Source organism: Vulpes vulpes, chromosome 7 (assembly GCF_048418805.1).
Source record: "Vulpes vulpes isolate BD-2025 chromosome 7, VulVul3, whole genome shotgun sequence".
Classification (NCBI taxonomy): Eukaryota; Metazoa; Chordata; class Mammalia; order Carnivora; family Canidae; genus Vulpes; species Vulpes vulpes.
Window position 1 is genome coordinate 125,205,504 of NC_132786.1, and position 20,712 is coordinate 125,226,215.

General features: G+C 41.6%; 1 protein-coding gene across 12 annotated transcripts in view; it reads right to left on the minus strand.

The window, feature by feature from the left end:
• CADPS2 (calcium dependent secretion activator 2) overlaps window positions 1-20,712 on the minus strand; it is a 449,851-nt gene that overhangs the window by 49,135 nt on the left and 380,004 nt on the right. For 8 of the 12 annotated variants that reach the window (XM_072764916.1, XM_072764924.1, XM_072764914.1 and 5 more), the window contains 3 exons: window positions 14,572-14,728; window positions 1,514-1,655; window positions 1,268-1,387 (listed from right to left, as the gene is read on the minus strand). In XM_072764916.1, the coding sequence (XP_072621017.1) occupies window positions 1,268-1,387; window positions 1,514-1,655; window positions 14,572-14,728 (419 nt within the window). The remainder of the gene's footprint in view (window positions 1-1,267; window positions 1,388-1,513; window positions 1,656-14,571; window positions 14,729-20,712) is intronic. The other 4 variants (XM_072764922.1, XM_072764921.1, XM_072764918.1 and 1 more) reach the window with 1 other exon arrangement.

A 20,712-nucleotide genomic window follows, 5' to 3' on the forward strand; every position in this document is an offset into this window, starting at 1 on the left:
CACATGCTCCCGAGGCCGAGCACACGGGTAGGGGAATGACAGCGCTAGGCAGACAAGCCCGGTTCAGAGCCTGCCTCTGCCGCTTACTTACTGGGGGACCTCGGAGCCTTTAACTTCTTTGTGACTCAGTTTCCTTAACTGTAAAATGGGCACAGGGACATGTACCTCCCCGGGTTACTGCGCGGCTGAACTGAGATAACGGGTTTGACACTGTACCTGGAACATACTACTAAATGCTCAATGAGTGGGAGCTATTTTACTTCTTCTAGTTATTTTATTCTTTCTAGCTGACTTCATATGAGATCTTGGCCACGCGTGGACTAGTACTGAGTTCATCTGATTGCTCGGAGGTTCATACTTTTGAAAACTATACCGTTTTGAATAATGATGACTGATGGTAGTAAAAGTGAAAACCATAATGTAGTTTTTACTGAGAGCTCAGAGTGTGCCAGGCACTCTTCATCATCCTTTTCTTCTTTTTTATCCGCACAAAAATGTCTTTAAATTACGTGTCATAACCATTTTGGCACTGGGGAAACTGAGGCTAAGAAAGACCTATTGATTACTAAAGTAGGACCTAAATTCGAATTTCAAAGCCTGTGCCCTCTTCGTTGAAGCGACTCTCAGTTACCGCACATCTGCGGTAGGTGGGCTTATCACAACATGGAGCTAATAAATACTGTTTTTATGTTATAAGGATTATTTAAAAATAACAAAGTGCATCAACTGATACATGAAAGCACAAATGAAGAACTTGCTGGTGTTAGGAAATAAAGGACAATCGCTTCTCTGCAACCTGAAATATTATTTCTTTACAAGTGTGACTAAGATAAAATAAAAAAAAACCCATTATATTCTTGAAACTATTCTTCTGATGGTTTTCTACACGTAGAAGAGGAACTATGTGGGCAGTGGCAAAGCCGCTACGGTGCCTCGATATACTCTTGCCACACTGATCGCCTGCCCTGTGGTAGGTCCTTCAGGCGAAAGTCTACAACCTGACTCACAGAATGACCTCCGACCTACAGGTCACATAGGAACTACATCACACCAGTGAGTGTTGTTTTTTTTTTTCCCCTCCAATCTGTATCATTTATTAATTTGCTCAGCTTAGCCCAATAGCTTAAAAAACTCAAATGAAACCAAAACATAGTATTCCTCGACCAGTGATGATAAGTGCCATGCAATCTGAACACAGGTGCACAGAACACAGCCCAGGCCATGCACTAGCTAAGACACCACCAGGAAATAAGTGAGGGATACACACGTGGACTCATATAAAGGAGCCATCCACGAAGGAGTAGAAAAGCTAGGAATCTGTGGAAGAGTAAGAGGCAGACTTGGAACTTTTGGAAGAGCTACATTGGGAAGACTGTTGGCGATATTCCTGTAAAGAAACAAACAACGTGGGAAGGGACCACCATAAGCAGTAACTACAGATGGGCCATGTGTAAAGTCATAAGGTCAGGACTGAAGAGACAGATGTTCCATGGACACTTGGCAAGATACCTACTTGACAGGCTGCCATGTCTCTTGCTCAAACCCTCTGTGAATTGACTGGGCGATGGAGGACTCCATGAGATCGACGTAGCGGACAACCGAGGGCACAAAGATTTCTTGCAAATGTTTGTGAAATTTTCCATTACATAAAAGTGCTGAAACAGTCAAGCAGAAACAGCGTTTGTCAGAGGGATCATATCAGGCATTTGGGGAAAATAGGGGTGAAAACACGTTTCCTGAAAGAGTCGGGCGCAGAAGAATGGGTAAAATACAGATGGTAACGGGTCTTGCTCCTCATATGGAATATATCGTGAAAGCTAGTCAAGAAGCATAATCAACCTCCTAGACACGGCTGTCAAACGCAAACAGGTTATATCTCTGCAAAATCCTCCCGGCGGGGGGGACGCGTTTACTTTCCAAGCGATTTAGCACGTGAGGCGTATGACCACTTGCTAGAGATTCAAGGGAGCCGCTGGGTAACATGACGGTCTTGACACGCGTCCGTGAGAAGGGAGTTGCGATCCCCGTGCTACACGCACCTCACAGAAGAGCTACACGCATTCGATTCTAAGAGCTAAGCGCGATTACTTCTAAGAGATACGCTTATTTAATTCACCAGCAGGATGACTGTGGCCTTGGAAATGACTATTCTGATTCATGAACTTTTCAGTTATTTGTGGATTTTCCTGTAAGTCATCCAGTTTTCTACATGCATTTTTCAGGTGTCCCTTTGTGTTTAATGCGTTATATACTATGGAACATCCTGCCTGAAACAGTTGTGGAAGTCGTAGAATTTGTGCCGTCAGGATAGGGCTGTTAAGTAGATCGGTGATAGGAGAGGTGCACCTCCCTGCACTAGAAGGTAGACGCTTTCCACGCACTGCACGTAATTTCCCCAGAAGACAGGTCAGTGCTATTTACAGACTGCTCGTCCCACCCACCCACTCCTCTGCTGAATCTGCGTGTTGAAATCTTAACGTCCAATGTGATGGTGGGGCCCTTGAGGGGGTGATCGGGTCACGGGGGCAGAGTCCTCGTGAGCAGGATTAGTGCTCTTGTAGAAGAGAGACCCCGGACTCTTCCGCCATGTGAAGGTGTAGCAAGAAGGCGGCCATCTGTGAAGCAAACTTTCACCAGCTACAGAACCTGTGGGTACCTTGACCTTGGACTTCTCGGCCTCTAGAACTGTGAGAAATAACTTTGTTGTTTATAAGCTACCCGGTCTCTGGTGTCCTGTTAATACAGCCTGAATAGACGGAGACAGTCAGCGTGTGTCTAAGTTGTCCTATGAAAGAGAATCTGTAGGAAAATACTAATGCTCAGTAATACTCAATAAATAATGTGTGATTTTTTAGATGATGGTACATACTTGTTTCTCAAGTGAACATATCTTTATTTTTTTAAGATTTTATTTATTTATTCATGAGAGACACAGAGGCAGAGACACAGGCAGAGGGAGAAGCAGGTTCCCCGCGAGGACCCGATGTGAGACTCGATCCCGGGACCCCGGGGTCATGGCCTGGGCCAAAGGCAGACGCTCAACCACTGAGCTCCATCAAGTGAGCATATCTGAAACCCAGTAGTGATTTTTTTTTTTTGACTTTCAAAGTGAAAACTTGTTCATTAAAACATATCCCATCATGGCTGGGGAAGGTATTTCTGAAGAGATGATATTTTTATTGAGCCTAAGTGACAGGGGAGCCATTCATGGAAGATTTGGAGGAAAGGTCTCCAGGTGTAGGGAGCAGCCAGCATGAGAGGGAACAGGCAAGGAATAAGCTGGGGTACTTCCAGAGGATGCCAAAGCCAGTGTGGCAGGAGCAGCGTGAGGGAGGGGAAAGAATAGTTCAAGATTATGTCTAGACAGTAGGACGCGGTGAGAAGTATGGGTTTTACTGGGTACAAGGGAAGCATGATTATTTTTGTTATTATTAAGCAGAGGAGTGACATGATCTAATACCCCTGGCTGCTGGGTGGAAAATGGAGCAGGTGACCGAGGGTGGAAGCACAGAAGGCGGCTCACGCTCGGTGCCTGACTGCCGCAGACCACGTGAAGGATGACGATGATGATGGCGGCCTGGACTACAGTGGCAGAGGTGGAAGGTGAAGAAAGGTCTCTCAGCAATCCCATTTGCTTTTATGGATCCCAATAGCTGTACATGCTTATACACGAAATTTGGTAACTAATAATTTTAAAGTAATGCCTTATAAAGTACTCAGCTGAATGCGCCATTTTCCCCACAGAATCTTCTCCAGAGCAAAAATACCCTGAACGTTAAACAGTGTTTTAAAATTTAGGCAAAGTATGTGACGTTTACCACAGTGGCATGAACACTGTTTTAACTGATTCTGGAATTTGTCAGACGCTGGAAAACTAGAGACACATAAAAGTGGGGTGGGAAGCAATTCTAAATACAGAGGAAAGTACAACACTTTTTTTTTTCTATTTCTAGTTAATATGGCCTAGTACTTTTCTGTGGTTAAATAATTTTTTCTGGCTTATCTATATGCTAAAAGATTTCTTATTAAGGTGGGAACGGTAATCATATTTAAAGATAAATGTCCTATTTAGGAGATTAATGTTATCTTAATGATGTTTTCATTAGCACACGGAAAGGAGCTTTATTTATTCCTGGAGATTCAATCACAGAGCTAGAAGGTACTATATAGATCAGTTCCTTTTGCCAAATGTCACCTAAATAAGGATGTTGAACTTAAGGATGAAATATTCTCACTCAAACCACCTAAATAATTGTGGCAAGCAAATTAAAAAATATGCCCATATCTGAATTTATTGGTTTTCCACTTAGGAACTCTCTTTCTCTTCCTTCTCCTCCTCACCAGCATTTTTGGAGTGTCAAGCACAGCCGCTAATGGTTGAGAAATCATCACAAAAACTCTGTGAGAGAACCACTATTATGTTTTTCAATCTTACCAATATGGAAGCTGGAGGCACAGAAAATCTAGGGACATGTGGTGAAGTCATCCAGCCATTAGACAATAAAACAACAGAACAACAGACAATAATTAAAAGCTCCCTCTTAACCTCCCAAGATTATATTACCATCACCCCTAAATTTACATTACCGTCAATTACCATTAATCTATCCATCCATTCATACATTCAGCCAACCTACCAGCAGCATGTCACCGTCTTTTAAGACCTAGAAATGTTGGAGATCATTTGAGGTAGAAAAAAAATCTTGTAAATGACACGTGCATTACTCCACATCTTAGACGAATTATATATTTTCAGAATTAGAATTCTGAAAAACTCATCTATGTTATGAAAAGTCAAGAGATTGAGGAAAACTATTACATTTGAATGAGCTGACAGATGAATTAACACTGTGAACATATTTCATGTGCTCATAATACACATAAAGAACTGGGCAACTTTACCTTTTTATACAGCTAGACCGTAGCTTAACCCTTGATTTATATGGCCTACTAATAAAAAAATGGAAAGACCCACAGGCTCTACATCTCGGTAGGTGCCGTTAAGTGCTGTCATTATGTCTAACTAGTCCAAGACACGCTCACCTAGGAAATTATTACATCTGCAAATGAGTACCCTACCTCATCATTCAAATGCTTTATTATACATTTAGAGATTAGGTATGTTGGCTATTAAGTCCTACTTAGTTGGTCAAAATGAAGAAGCACATAGGAGAATCAACACTCAATGTTGTTATTAGATGTTATAATGATCCTACGATTAAGTCCCAGTTGACTCAAATGTATTTCTAGCAAGACCTCTCTTTTCTGATGCACTTGATAAACACTGAATTCGTTAACGTGTCAAATAAGGCTGCTTCTCTTGTATTCCCACCATGGGAGTCACAATAGAGACTGGCCACCAGATGACTCTATCCGTACCTGGTGACTGTACCAAGGCTTGGCTTTTACTTTCTACATCCAATTAGCAATCAAGACCTGTGTATTTTTCTTTCTTGACTTAAATTTTAGGTAGTTAACATACAGTGCAGTATTGGTTTCTGGAGTAGAACGTGTTGATCATCACTTAAGTAAACACCCAGTGTCCATCATAACGAGAACCCTCTTTAATGCCCATCACCCAGCATACTCTGTATCCTTCATACCCTTAACACATCCCTTCCTCTCTTCATGACCACTGCTGTTGCCCTACTTCTAACTTTCTCATCTCTTGCCTTGATTAGTACGATCATCTCTTTGTCTTCAGCGTCCTAATTTTCCCTTCATCAACCCACCTTCTTCAAATCTCAAAGCAGGGGGCTGCCAACATACAAAACTGTAATATCCTACCCTAAAGATTATAATCTTTTAGTGGATCATCACAACAAATTATAAAAGCCTTTGCATGGTAGGCCCAGAGCCTGCTCATGTTTCAGTGAGTGTTTTTCTTTTTTTTAAAAATCGGATTATAGACCCATTTTCCAAAGTTTTAGAAAATTGGCAACTGGTAGTATTATTTCTTCGGACATTAGACTCAGGAAAGGGGAAGGAGAGAGGGAAGGAAAGAAAGAGAGAAGAGGAGAAATAAGGAAAAAATGCAGAGGGGGCAGGAAAGAGAAGAGAAAGCTTGGTGTCGACAGGTAAGACTACAGAAACACACACGACACTCCACACGCGTATGGAAATGTACCCTCTTTTGCTCAGTTGCCCATATGCCAGTTTGCATTCCACTCCTATCAGACACTGTCAAAAGCCCTCTTAACATGTAACCCCAGGCATCAGAACGAGCGCTTCTATCTTCCCCATCTGGCTTAGTGAGGAGAGGCTGTGGTTCGGGGCTTGCCACCTGTCCAAATCAGCCTCTCCAAGGCACCCATTCTAACAGCTCGTTGCAAGAGCCAAGCTCTCAGTGCGGCCGTATCCAAGAATGCTTCTGACATTATATCTGACGTGTGCAAGCAGAAAGGACTGCTCAGGAGGAGTCTGGAGTAGTGGTTACAAGAATGTGAGTGGAGGACCAGCATCCACTTTGATAAATAATCTTTTTTCCCCCAAAGATTCCACATTTCCAAACATCACCTTGTCAGAAGATAATGAAACCTCAATGACATCCAGTCCAACGGTACAATTAGAAATGGCAAAAAGAAAGCAAAAGTCTTAAATAAAAGGTAAACTAGGGATGCCCAATTATTTTGAGCATCCCAATAATTAATAAATTAGTGTTGATTATTTACATACCAAAAAGAGTCTTGTATTCACAAAAGAACTTGTCATATGCTTTTAATAGTAAGATTTCGACTGAGAATTTCAACTATGATCCAATTAATGACAATTACTGAGATAATAGTCACTGGATAAATGAAGAATAAGCAGATAAAAGAGTTCCTCTATTCTTCTAGGGTAAAAATATGCTGTTGACTCCTGAGTCCGTATGATCCAATATTATACTGTGCCACCCCATTCCAATTAGTCAGCATTAGTGGATTATTAGGAAGGGTGACTTCCCCACTGAAATTCTAAATAGGCATTTCAGAAGGAAACCAGGAACACATGATTAACAAAACAAACAACACCGGCCACAATAAAAACCAGGACTTTGCCAGGAAACAACAATTATTCGAGGGACTACAGACTGCAGACGCCCTGCACAATGAAAGCCCACTGGACTAAGATAGAAAATTAGGAGGCCACTCTCTGCGTTAACAAGTGCGCATAATGAGGATTCCCGTCACTGAAAACATGAACATGGGCTTCAGGAGGAACGTCAGGAGGATTGCAGCCTAGAACAGACTTACGTAAAAGGAAGAAAATACACACAACCAAACAAAAAGATCCCCTGAGATCTCGGAGTAGCACCCAGCCAAGAGTCTGGCACATTATATAGGCACTCAATCCATGTATGTTTGAGTGAATAAACACTGAATCCATAGCAAAATAAATACTGAATAAACACCATCAAACATCCAGCGCCTAAAGGAAACTCTGAGAGTGCACTTTTCAAGCTTAAGTAGAATAGGAAACTCATTGGGTTCTATTTTCCTTTTAATTAGAATCTCAATAGGCAAATTTATACAGTCTGGTAATATTTAATTTGTACATTTTCCTTGCGTAACCACCTCCTAAAACCACATGCAACTCTTCCTTTCCCCTTGGTGCACTTGTTAAAAATAATCTACCTACGTATGTACCTAAGGGGTGAGAGCCCTGGTGTTATGACGTCTCCTACATTGTAGACAACAACTCCAGATCCAACAGACCTAAGCTTCAAACCACAACTAAAGACGCCACCGCACGGTACGCATCACGGAGTTACGTTTTCAGTAACTACTGCATCACAGTGAGTGTGTGCACATGCTCCACTAGACGGTATGCCTTTCAGGGGCCAGAACGGTTTTAGATAACGTGTTTCTGCAAGGTGATGGGATTTGTAAATTTTAGGCATTCAGGGCCTGTTTCTTGCAGAATTAATTCAGGGAAAAACAAAAGAAACACTAACCAAGGCTGAGGGTAGAGACAGACAAAGACGACTCACAGCCCCGCAGTTCTCAAGCTTCCCCATCTCTTACGAGATTAATATTAAAGCCAAACAGAAAAGTCTGTCATTTTATTCCAGCTATGGACAGCCTTCTGGCCGGGATTACGTCCCCCACTGCTTGCTCTGGGTGATGAAAACACCCGAGCACGGCTGTACTGCGATCAGACGTAGGGTTCCCGATGCTCACGGCCTTCGGGACTTACAGAGGTTTCTGCAAATCTACTGTGAAAGACACACAGGCCTTTTAGAGCCATTTCAGAGGTTATTTTCTTGAAGGCATTAAGTCCTACAAAAATATAGAAAGCAGGGCAGCCTGGGTGGCTCAGCGGTTTAGCACCACCTTCAGCTCAGGGCGTGACCCCGGGGGTCCCGGGATCGAGTCCCACACCGGGCTCCCTGCATGGAGCCTGCTTCTCCCTCTGCCTGGGTCTCTGTCTCTGTGTGTGTGTCTCTCATGAATAAATAAACAAAATCTTTAAAAAAAAATTAAAAAATAGTAAAAGCTGACTAGGAATTTAAAGTGTCAACATACAGTAAAGAATCTAGAGCAACACTGTAGAACTCAAAAAAACCAAAAACAAAAACAAAAGCTAGTGACTTCCTGCGTTTTTATTTGCTATCCAGTCTAGCAAAACACATTCTGACATAGAATTTCGAATTCAGTGAGCCCTGGAGATTGGAGTTAAATGCGCTGTCGCATTTCGGTGGTCGTCCCCGCCTGTGTCAGAGCGCCTGCCTGTAAAACGAGGCCGAGCACGGCCCTGCTCGAGCCCCGAAGTAGCATCCGCCCGGCGTCGCTCCTGGCAGACGTATGGACAGATGTATCTATAAACACCGATTCGTGGATTCCAGACGCACAGCTCATTTAAGCGCTTGCGGAAGGATAACACGCAGGTGTCAACCCTCCACATTTCAAAGCTTGAAGATTAACCTCATATACAATATGGTGACCTAACAGTTCTTCATTTGAAAGAAATCTGAAAAATAATCTCTGATACAGCCCAAGTGTGAGAATAACCCAGCGGGATTTCCACTTCTTCATTTCTTAATGAGTTTTTTGATAATGAGAGGTGACTTTGCCAGTCACTCTGGGCTCTATTATGGCTAATTTGACTCCACTTCACTCTCCTTGTTAATTATTAACACTAGCCTTTTTATCCTCATGAGACCACATTCCAATTTTTCTTTTTTCGATTTTTATGAGCCCATCTTTATGAAGGTGAAAGTCTTGGAGAATAGGTTTTCACTTAGTGCAGAGCCCGAACATTTATTATTGGCCTAGGCAGAGACGCTGTGACACTGATTATACAAGCACGGGTGTTCTTCGGGATGGCTTTAATGTGCTAGCAATGTGAAAAGGCTGTTAATTAAAGAAGAAGCACCGTGGTATTTTTCACTTGGGAATCAGTTCCCAAAAGAATGGTCATTTGCCACTTGCTAACATATCCACAGATTAAAAGGTGACTAGCTCCAAGGGTTTGCCTTTCAGTAGTGCTGAAAGACATGATCTGTGCCATTTGCAGATGGCTTTCATCTGTCAGGAGCGGTCACTGGCCGTATCCATTATCGCCAGGACCGTGGCGGAGGCAGCATGCAGGGGTGGGATCTATTTGTACCAGCCTGACGGGCGCACAGCATCACTTAACTATCATGCTAATTGCTTCATTATGAAAACATTTATTTTGCCTCAATTTTAATACACCTCTCTCTCAAGACTGTTTCCTTAGATACCGTTTAAAGCGATTACCCATTTAATCATCTCTTTAGTTGGGGGGGTGACCGGGGTGGACGGAGGTAGGCTGGAGGGACGAGCAGGAGCTCAGTGTCTGTCTTCTGGGCAGAAATGCAGGCGCCCGAGTTTGTTTTCATAATCAGTTCTGCTCTGGGAATCAGTGGGTGAGTCTGTGAGGGGCAGGAGATTGGGGACAGTTGCTAAAATTAGGGTGCAGCTGGTACTCTTCCCTGGAGGAAAAACCACAGTTCATCTCCAAGGGTTCTTACGGCTAAGACTCTCCCTAATCACACCCAACTTTAAGGAGAGACGCCTGCCCCCGACAGAATTTTCTTCTCCTTAATACAGGAACTGGATTTGCTGTCTTGGACCTTGCCCCCAGCTCATGGGTTGAGTCTCTGGCCTTCTCACCATGGACATTTTGTCACATGTGTGATAGGACAATATATGCCATTGTCTGGTTCCTTCTATACCCTTTGGCCCTCTCCACCCCCCGTCCCCCAACAATGCCAGGACCTTATGAGAATCTTCTAAGGTAAAAATAAAACTTCAAGGAATCTCCTATTTTCCTTTAAAGGATTCTGTTATTTTGCAAATGTCTCCGGAACCTGCTTTTGTCCGTGCAGACCCAGACTGTGCCGGAGACCAAGCGAGGAGGCCCCTGGCCAGCTCTGTCTGTGATGCCCATCAGCAAGCTCCTTCCCCGGGGCACACTGCCTCTTGGGATTGAGTTTCCTCCGCTGGAAAATGAAGAGCTCGTCTACAATCCTGTCCACTTTTCAAAACAAATAAACACCTATTTTAAAATATCAAAGCATAAAGATTTTAGTAAAAGAAAGGTGGTAAGCAAGCAGTGGGGACATCTGAATGAGCCCTCAAAAAACAAAACCCCAAACAACCCGGCTACCAAGTTTTCAAGGCACAAATAAAGCGAAAATTCTGACCAATACCTCCAAGTACTTGGAGATGTGTTAGAAATTTTTATTTTGGAAGAGCAAACATAAACATGTGATATTATTATAGATCACAACCACTTAAAATCTATGCTATATAATTAGTTGTGCACCGATGTTGAGGTAACAGCAAATACTGTCATTTAGCAAATTATTTCCCCTTCCAAGACTGGACATTTCAGAGCAGTCTGTTTCTACTACTCTTGGCTAAAGTTGTAATTAATTAGAATTTGGGGTATAATGTTAATTGGGTCGATGTGGTAAAAGCTGTCAGGCCACGGCAGTGATGTAAGTCTCTTTCTTTTAAGGTGGGATTAAAAGGACAGAAGTTTTATGTCTTCCTAAAGCTTTCCAAAAGCTAATATGGGAACAGTGATAGGTTGACATTTAACATTTGGATTGAAATTCACTAAGTCACCATCTGAATATTTCAGGAATTTAGTAAAACAAGGACATAATTCTTAACAATATTCTTCGTTATGATCAAGAATGATATTAAAAGCAAAAAAGGAGTATGTTTTACCAATTATTAAGACACTCAGTGGTCTTGGCTCTGGGTAGTAACTTGTGAGTTTGAGATGAAAGTCAATACATTCTATTTCAATTCCCCAGACTCTACTGTACTCCCAATACCAAAAGGCAATTATGGCACTGGGGAACTTTTCTATTTACCTCACTACATGGAGGAGCTGTTTTTCTCCGAAATAATTGATGTTTTCTCAAATCCGTTAATCACTGCAAAATCAAAGCCAAGATCTGGATTTACCCCCAAACTGACAATGCTCAAAAGAGATCAGTAATAGATGCTTCCTTGTTTTAACTGAAAACCACGAAACTGTACTCTATGCATTTACCAGTAGCCAATGTTATAGAAATAGTTTAAAACAGGAGAGGGAGTACGCAACTCTTCTGAGTTAAGTATCTGCAAGTCTGGCTAAAAATTAAATTTCTTCTGTTCTCGTTTTTGTGGGTTTTTTCTCCCACAATCCCACAGAAAGTGGTTCATTGCTTTTAGAACAAAGTAAGTTAATTTTAGAACTTTCGTAGGTGAAGAAAACCTGTTAGAACTTGAAGACCTTTCTAAGGCACCATCGTGTCAGCTGCTGGGCGTAGGCACCTCTGCACAGAAAACCTCCCGTGCGCAGGGAAGGGAGCTGGAGCTGTGCAGCTGGCCGCGGCTGATGGCCTAGACGCGGGCCTCGTACCCCTGGCCTGCCTCTTGTCCAGCACCTGCTCCCGGCCGCCCCGCGCCCCTATGTGTCTAGGCAGCGGGCAGGAGGCCAGCGACTCCCGGAGCCTGCAGCCAGATGGGTGGAACCATCTTCCCACCCGAGGGGGAAGGCCTGGCACAGACCAAGTGGGTGCTCCCGGCAACTACAGATGACCGGGGCAGGACAACAAAGCCGCCAGCTCGCGGCAGCCCCAGCAATGATCCTCCAGGGCTAACCTGGCCGAGGAGAAGAGGGAACCCTCCCTGCGATGGCCCCCCAGAGACGGGCCCTTCACCTTAGTGTTCTTGTTGATATAACGCTCATTAAAATTTGCACCTGTAATGTAAGAACTCTTCTTAAAAATAAATATTAAAGGGTGCTAACTCATTGGAGTTGCAGTAGAGGCCACCCCCCCCCCAAATTTCTAAGAGGTCTACACTTGTTTTCTCCATAAATAAATTGATATGTTGAATAAGTTGGATGATTCATTATCTTTACTGTTTATGAACATTAATAAATGCCACTCCCAAACAAATCTAAATATGGTCAAATCTGGAGTTTTTCATACAAATGGAGAAAGCAATGCTAGAGATACGCCTGTGCTTATTTACTTTCAGTTAGGGACTTGATGCATAATATATGTATTTATTTTTAGCACAGGTTTATTGTCTTAAAATAATATTAAATCTGAGTTAAAATTTCTTAGCAGAAGATGAATGATGCTAAAAGACTGGGAAGAGGAGAAGGTCATTTGAAGTCTTCTAGCTGGCAGGAGAAAAGCAAAGTAGGACTTAAAAGCTGGCTGGGGATTGTCTGTAGATGGATGATTCACATACAGATAATTCAGCGTGAGGTTAGCAACTTCTGAGAGTAGACGCTGGTGAAGTATCAAGCAGGAAATGTAGCTTAGTACTTTGGCTTTCTAATAGGATCTTCTGGAGATGAAACTGGATAAGAGATGAAATTGGTTGAAAGAATCAAGACTGAAATTTTCATACCCTAACATCTATAATACTTATTTTGTATCTACCCTATGCGAGCTCCGATTCATCCTAGCCACCAGTGACGCTGTAGGGACCAGCATTTCCCTCCTTTATAGGTGAAGAACCTAAAGTCTGCAGAGGGTTAAGCTCTTGTCAAAGGTCAAGCTGCAAGTGGTGGAGACAGATGTGAGTCTGTCTGGTATCCAAGTCCATGTTATCAATTACTAAAAATGATGTCCCTCTTACTATAACAGAGGCTCTTAACCTGCTATCCTAAATCTGATGTCCATAGGGAGGTCTAATACTAAACAAAATTTCATATTAATGTGGATTTTTTCCCCCTCAGTAAAACAGTACTAGTTTTTATCAGAGACTCAAGGGGATGAACAACCAAAGAAAGGTAAGAAATAATGGAGTTGAGCAACAAACAAAACCAAAAAAAAAAAAAAAAAAAAAAGGAATCTTAAAAAAAACCAAGACAAATGTAAAAATATGGATTTAAGTTTATGCTTAAAAGTACACAGTAGTAGTGCTCTTGCAGGAGAACAGCAAACAGCTCTGGAGCGCTAAAATGCAGCAAGTTTGAAACGTATCACAGGGTGACTATGTTCCCTGGTGAGTTAGAGCAGCAGGAGCTGCAGAAAGATGGGGCACAGGAAGGGCACCTCTCCGGGGGGTCTGAGTTACTCAGGTCACACTGTGTTCTTCACAGCACCGCACCCCAGAGCAATACTGAAAAATGGAGTGAGGTCTGGGCAGGGGAAGGTGATAAGACGGTAATGGGCACAGAAACCCTATCACGTGAAGAAGAACTGAGTGACTTCGTAGCAACGGCTTGGAGAAGAAAACACACCATATAAAAGACTGTTACGTCCATCATGTAGAACAAGTCAGAACCAGAGCGCAGGAAGAGGCAGAGATTAAACTGGTTTGTAAAGGGAAGAACTGTGTAGAACAGGTAACTGGTAACTCTGGTCTCTGCAAGTGCTAAAGCAAAGCGGTCAGCAGTAACCAAAGTTGGGTTTAAGGGAAACGTTTGAAGAGTCATCATAGGAAAAGCTAGGAACCTACGTTAAGAAATGTCCTTCTAAAGTCCTGATATAAAACTCGGTCTGTTGGCGCTGCTGGAAGACCATGCACCAGAAAATTTGTGAACATTACTATTGCGTTGAAAAGAAATGTCTCAATAGAGGACCTTTACATTCTCTTAAATTTCTTAATACAGAGCGAGAGCAACCCATACCACGTGGCATATTACACCATCATCCAGGGAAGTGAATCCCTCTTAGACAAACAATATTATCAGAATGCGTATTAGTAGAAACCGTAACACAACATGAATTTCTAGAATAATGACACATTTCTGAGGGGTCTTTCAGAAACACAGGTATTCTCAAGTGCTTTAGAAATGCTAACCTTTGAAGATTCCTGATTCACAAGGTGCAATGAGAAAGATGCCTGTTACCAGTTCTTGATAAACGCAGGAGGGTAGAAATAAGAGGAACCTCAGAGGCCAGTGGAGCCATGTGGGCATGTTCCTGGTTTCCCCCAGAACCAGGCCTGAAAGAGTCAGGGAGACTGAGCAAACACTAATGAACTCTGGCAATCTTGCTGGTGAGTGAGAGAGCTCTATAAATACACATTCACACACACATTCTCTCCATCCTCCCCCCAACCCCCCGGCCCCACTAAACATACTGAAGAAAACCCATGTGCTTACTGTCATTTCGGAGGAAATTATTGAGCAGTTGGAAAAGAGGAAAACTATCCCAGGAGTCTTGTGGTTGGGCCTCCAGTGCGGTATCCATATCCACTGTGAATAAAGCCCAAAATTTCTCTGCATGCTCTGCCAATAAATCAGGCCACCAAGCAAATGCCTATGAAAGGATAAAAATAATGTAAAATTAGATGACTTCTTAGAAATACACACAAATATTGTGCCCCTTGAAAACATGTCACGGAAAGTGAAATTGTAGTAGAATGTTGTACAATTGGGTATCACATTTTAGAATATTTCTTACAGACAAAAGAGAAATTAGAAATACATAAAACATCATAGTCATTATGCTTAAATAATGAGATACACAAATTTTATTTTATATATTTTTCAAATGTTCTAAAGTAAACATGTATTTTTAAAATAAAGCAGTAAAAGTCATTTTGCATTTTTTTAAAGATTTTATTTATTTATTCATGAGAGACACACAGAAAGAGGCAGAGACACAGACAGAGAGAGAAGCAGGCTCCATGCAGGGAGCCCGACGCGGGACTTGATCCCGGGACTCCAGGATCACGCCCTGGCTGGGCTGAAGGCGGCGCTAAACCTCTGAACCACCCAGGGATCCCATCATTTTGTATTTTTATTCTATTTTAGATTTTTTATTTTATTCAATGCCACATTTGCTTATCTAAAATTTGTGTATAAAATTTCTTCTCACGTTCGAAAAATATTGCTTTTTATTTGTAGTATTTTAAAAAATAAATCTAGTGTCTCAAATACACTTTCATAGAGAGATTTCTTGACCCTCTCCTGTAAATTAGATAGGTACTCTGGTAGGTAGATAGTCTGATTTAGTCTTACATAGTCTCTCTGATGCTTAGCATATTAATTTCCCAAGTCTTGGCATTATATATATGACCATATATGTGAATATTTTAATTTCTGTCTCTTAGACTGTAAACACAACAAAGAACAAGTCTGTATATGTTCTGTTTATTACTTTATACTCAGCAAGACATTTTCTAATGCCTTTTAGGTAATGGCAATAATCACCTTAAAAAAATCTTTAGATGAGTGAAAATAATATTTACTTTTTTAGATAGTTCTTGAAAACAATGTGGTCTGATGATGGATCACAGCACCAATACCATCTGCCCATGGAATCTAGCAGCAGGCCTGATTTCCCATGGTCCCTGCCAGCCAGCAGGCCCATAAACCCTACTAACCAGCCCACCAAGAATCTCTTGCTGGGCTGACTGGTAAAGGGTTTTCCCTGAGAAAGCCAGTCTGTAAAGACTACAAGAGATGACTGCTTCTTCAAATGTGCAGACACCAACACAAGTCTAAGGACCATAAGAATCTAAGAAATATGATAACCAACAAAAGAACAAAATAAAGCTCTAGTGGTGTGCCTGGGTGGCTTAGCCAGTTATGTGTCTGATTAGGGCTTGGGTCATGATCTCAAGGTCCTGGGATCAAGTCTCATGTTGGGCTCCACACTCAGCATGGATCTGCTTCTTCTTCCTCTGCTGCTCCCCCTGCTTGTGCTCTCCCGCTCTCAAATAAATAAATAAAATCTTAAAAAAAAAAAAAGCTCAAGTGACCAACCCTGAAGAAATAGAGATCTATAAAGTCCCTGAAAGAATACAAAAATATTGTCTCAAAGAAGCTCAATGAACTACAAAAGAACGCAGATGGACAACTAAATAAAATCAGTTAAACAGTATTTTAAAAAATGAGAAGTTCAAAAAAGGGACAGAAACCATGAAAATAACTGAACAAATATTCTAGAACTGAAAAACAATGACTGAAAAATTGAATGAAGAGCTTCAACAGAATTGATCAAGAAGAAAGAATCAATGAACTCAAAGACAAGTAATTTGAAGTTATCTGGTCAGAGAAACAACAATAAAAGAATGAAGAAGAGTAAAGAAAGCTTTCAGGACTTGTGGAACATCTTTAAATAAACCAAGATAGACATTATGGGAGTCCCAGAGAGCGAAGACAAAGGGAAAGGGGAAGAAAGCTTATTTAAAAAAATAGTGGTTGAAAACCTCCCAAACCTGGATAGGATTGAAATAAACAAAAATGAAAACACAACATACCAACATTTATGGGTTGCAGTAAAAGCAGCACTAAGAAGGAAATTTATAGCAATAAACATTCATATTAAAAAAGAAAAAAGATCTCACAACAACCTCCTGTTACACCTCAAGAAACTAGAAAAAGAAGGACAGACTAAGTTTGAAGTTAGGAGAAGAAAGAACATAATAAAGATTAGAGCTTAAATAAATGAAATGGAGAATACAAAACAATAGAAGGGATCAATGAAACTAAGAGTTAAGTTTCTTAACAAATACTATCAACAAAACTTTTGACTAATAAAAAGACAGAAAATTTGAATAAATCACAAATGAAATGACATTACAACCAATACCACAGGAATAAAAAAGATCATAAGAAACCATTATCCAGGATTTTCTTGAACATGACCTAAAAAACACAGGCAACAAAAGCAAAAATACATAAAAAGGGCTACATCAAACGAAAAAGCTTCTGCATGGCAAAGAAAATCCATCAACAAAATGAAAAGGCAACTTATGGAATGGGAGAAAATATTTGCAAGAAGTTGAACTAATAAAGGATTAATATCCACAGTGTATAAAGAACTCCTACAACTCAACAGCATGAGAACCCCAAATCATCTGATTAAAAGTAGGGCAAAGACCTGAATGGATATTTCTCTGAAGAAGCCCTACAAATGGCCAACAGCTATATGGAAAGGTCCTCAACATCATTAATCACAATTTGATTTTCAAATATAAATCAAAACCACAATGAGCTATCGTCTCACACCTATTAGGGTGGCTATTTTATATATATATATATATATATATTAAGTTTTATTGAAGTTGTAGGGAAAAGAGAAGTTCTTGTATACTGTTGGTGAGAATGCAAGTTGCTACAGCCACTATAGTGAACAGTATGGCGGTTTCTCAAAAAAAAAAAAAAAAAAGGAATGTTCCAGCAATCCCACATCTGAGTATACGCCTGGAGGAACTGAAATCAGAATCTCAGAGATATCTGCATTGCCATGGTCACTGCACCATTATTTACAATAGCTAAGACATGGAATCAACCTAAATGTCCATCAACAGATGAATGAATGGATCAAGAAAATATAATGTCTATAAACAATGGAGTATTTTTCAGCCTTAAAAAGGAAGGAAATCATGCCATTTTCAACAGCATGGTTAAGTCTAGAGGATGTCATGCTGAGTGAAATACTCCAGACACAGAAGGACAAACACTATATGACCTCACTTATTTTTTTTTTTAATTTTTTTTTTTTTTATTTATTTATGACAGTCAGAGAGAGAGAGAGAGGCAGAGACACAGGCAGAGGGAGAAGCAGGCTCCATGCACCGGGAGCCCGACGTGGGATTCGATCCTGGGTCTCCAGGATCACGCCCTGGGCCAAAGGCAGGCGCCAAACTGCTGCGCCACCCAGGGATCCCTATGACCTCACTTAAATGAGGAATCTGGAATAGTCAAATCCCTAGGAGCAGAGAGTAGAATGGTGGTTTCAGAGGGGAGAACGGCTGGGGGAGCGTGAAACAGGGAGGAATTAGTGAAACGGTGCAAAGACTTGGTTATACCGGACGAACAAGTCTAGCGCCCACAGCTAACAGTGCTGCCTTACACACTCAGCATTTTGCTTAGAGGCTGTATCTCGTGTTAAGTGCTCTTACCACATTCACACCAAGTAATGTGGATTTCTCTGGGTATAGCGTCTGTTTTGTTTTCAATTTGCATTTCTATAATTATGAGTTCAAACATTTTTTCATAGGTGTTAAGGGCTCTCTTTATACTGTTTTTAGTGAATTGTTTTTTTGGGTCTTTCCCCCCCTTAAAAAATTTTTTTTTTATTAAGTCAACTCTATACCTAACATGGGGCTTGAACTCATGATCCCAAGATCAAGAGCACATACTCCACCGACTGAGTCATTCAGGTACCCACTTTTTCCTTTTTAAATTTACTGTTTGCTACTTACTTTTTAACCAAATAACTACAAAACATCCTACTTCTGTGATACAGAAATTTTTATTATGCTTCCAATTAGAATTAATCACTTAAGAAGGGACTTGCCATACTATGGCTGGAGAAGTCAACATTTACTTTCAAGAACTTTCTAGGAACATATCAGATACACGGTTGTGAAATTTCATTTAATTCCTTCTTTTTTTTAAAAAAAGATTTTATTTATTCACAAGAGACAAGAGAGAGAGAGAGAGAGAGAAAGAGAGGAAGAGGGAGAAGAAGCAGGCTCCCTGCAGGGAGCCTGATACAGGACTGGATTCCCAGGACACCGGGGTCACGCCCTGGGTCAAAGACAGACCCTCGACCACTGAGCCACCCAAGCATCCCTAGTTCCATGCTTGCAATTTATTTTCACAGTAAGAGTATAAAGTGTGATGAAGGTTCTACATTTTGATGATATATGTTCAGAGAGAACATAGTAACACACAAAGGGTTGCAGAAGGGGAGGTGGGCGGGGTGACTGCGTGACGGGCACTGGGGCACTGAGGGGGGCACTTGATGGGATGAGCACTGGGTGTTAGACTGTATGTTGGCAAACTGAATTTAAACAAAATATTTAGATTAAAAAGGAGTAGCTTCGGGATGGCAAGATGTTACCATCAACTCATTCTATTTAGCAGACGTGTGTGTCTGTGTCTCAAACTGTATCCCTGATGAATGTAAGCCAGTCTGCGATGAACGTTTCCTGTTTCCTCAAGATGACTAGGGAAAGCATTAAGCCGTCACAAAAGCAAGGCTGTTACCTCGAGAACACGGGGTGGACTCTACACCTATCCCCTCATCCTTTCTGCCAGTCTGCTGGGTGGTGGTCACCTCAACCTGGACTCTTAGTGAGAGGAGAGCGTGAATAGTGGCCTCCCTCGAGGGCCACTTCCTGAGGGACGGTGGAGGCTCCACAGCACCAGGGTCTCCACCGGGGAGAAGAAAACCCCACTCAGAAACACAACCATCCGCAGGGCACCAATCAAGCCGTGATTATCTGGGTTAAAGTGATCCCGACTCTAATGCTAAGCCACTAATTAGTGTAAACGAAATGGCAGAGGCAGAAGGCAGTGTTTAATTTGATTAAGAGGGAAATACAAAACAAAACTGGATTATCATCCTTCAGCCACACCATTCCTATCAAAGTCCTGACAATAAGGGAAAATCTCACACGGTGGAAACAATGTACGTGGCAAGGTGACAATACCCTGGACGCTGCGTCTGTTTCCTGAGTGTCACTGGAAACAGTGGCAGGTAAGAACGGATCCTGAAACTGGAAGTGAGTCCTGAGCTCCTGCACCTGCTGGGGAGCCCTGATGCTGTGGGCGAACCAGTTCCCTGGGCGGATTTCCATTTCCTCATCTGCAAACCGGCAACAATAATACTTGTCCTGACTCCCCCCAGGTTGCTGTGAAGATTCAGTGAATAGGGAAATCTCTTGCTCTACAAAAGTCAAAATCTAGTCACTATCGGCAATTACAGAGATGAACTGAAATGCAGGCACATCTTATGTGAGCTTAGACGTTTTTTGTGCCAACTATTGTCCTAAAGGCTTTTTATATGTTATTTTAACCTTCAGACAACATTTCCAGAAAGGTAGATAGAGTAATTACCCTTATTTTCTATTGTAGCAAACTCAGAGCCATTAAACGACTTGCCCAAAGTCATACAGTTGGTCGGTGACAGAACAGTAATTTGAATCCAGGTCAGCTGGAGCACAGAAATCAAGCTCCCTCACATGCAGATTCTTAATTAACTATATGCAGCCCGTACCCTGCGTATGCATCTGTACGTCCATCCTGTTTTGTAGATCAGACCACCGTTAATGTCCTGGGTTTTTTTCTTGCCAGAGTATCTATTCCTATTTTATTTCTTTATATCTTTCTTGATTTCTTGGAGGTCAGAGGCTTTTGATTACTTTTAGCCTCAAAATATAGTTAAAATTCGTAATTTACAACAAAAAAGAGAATGGCTGCATAAATACAAAAACAGTGAATCTGATTTTGGAATGCAGTATATGCTCATTTTTTCCCCCCCAAGAAAAGATCAGTTTGCGA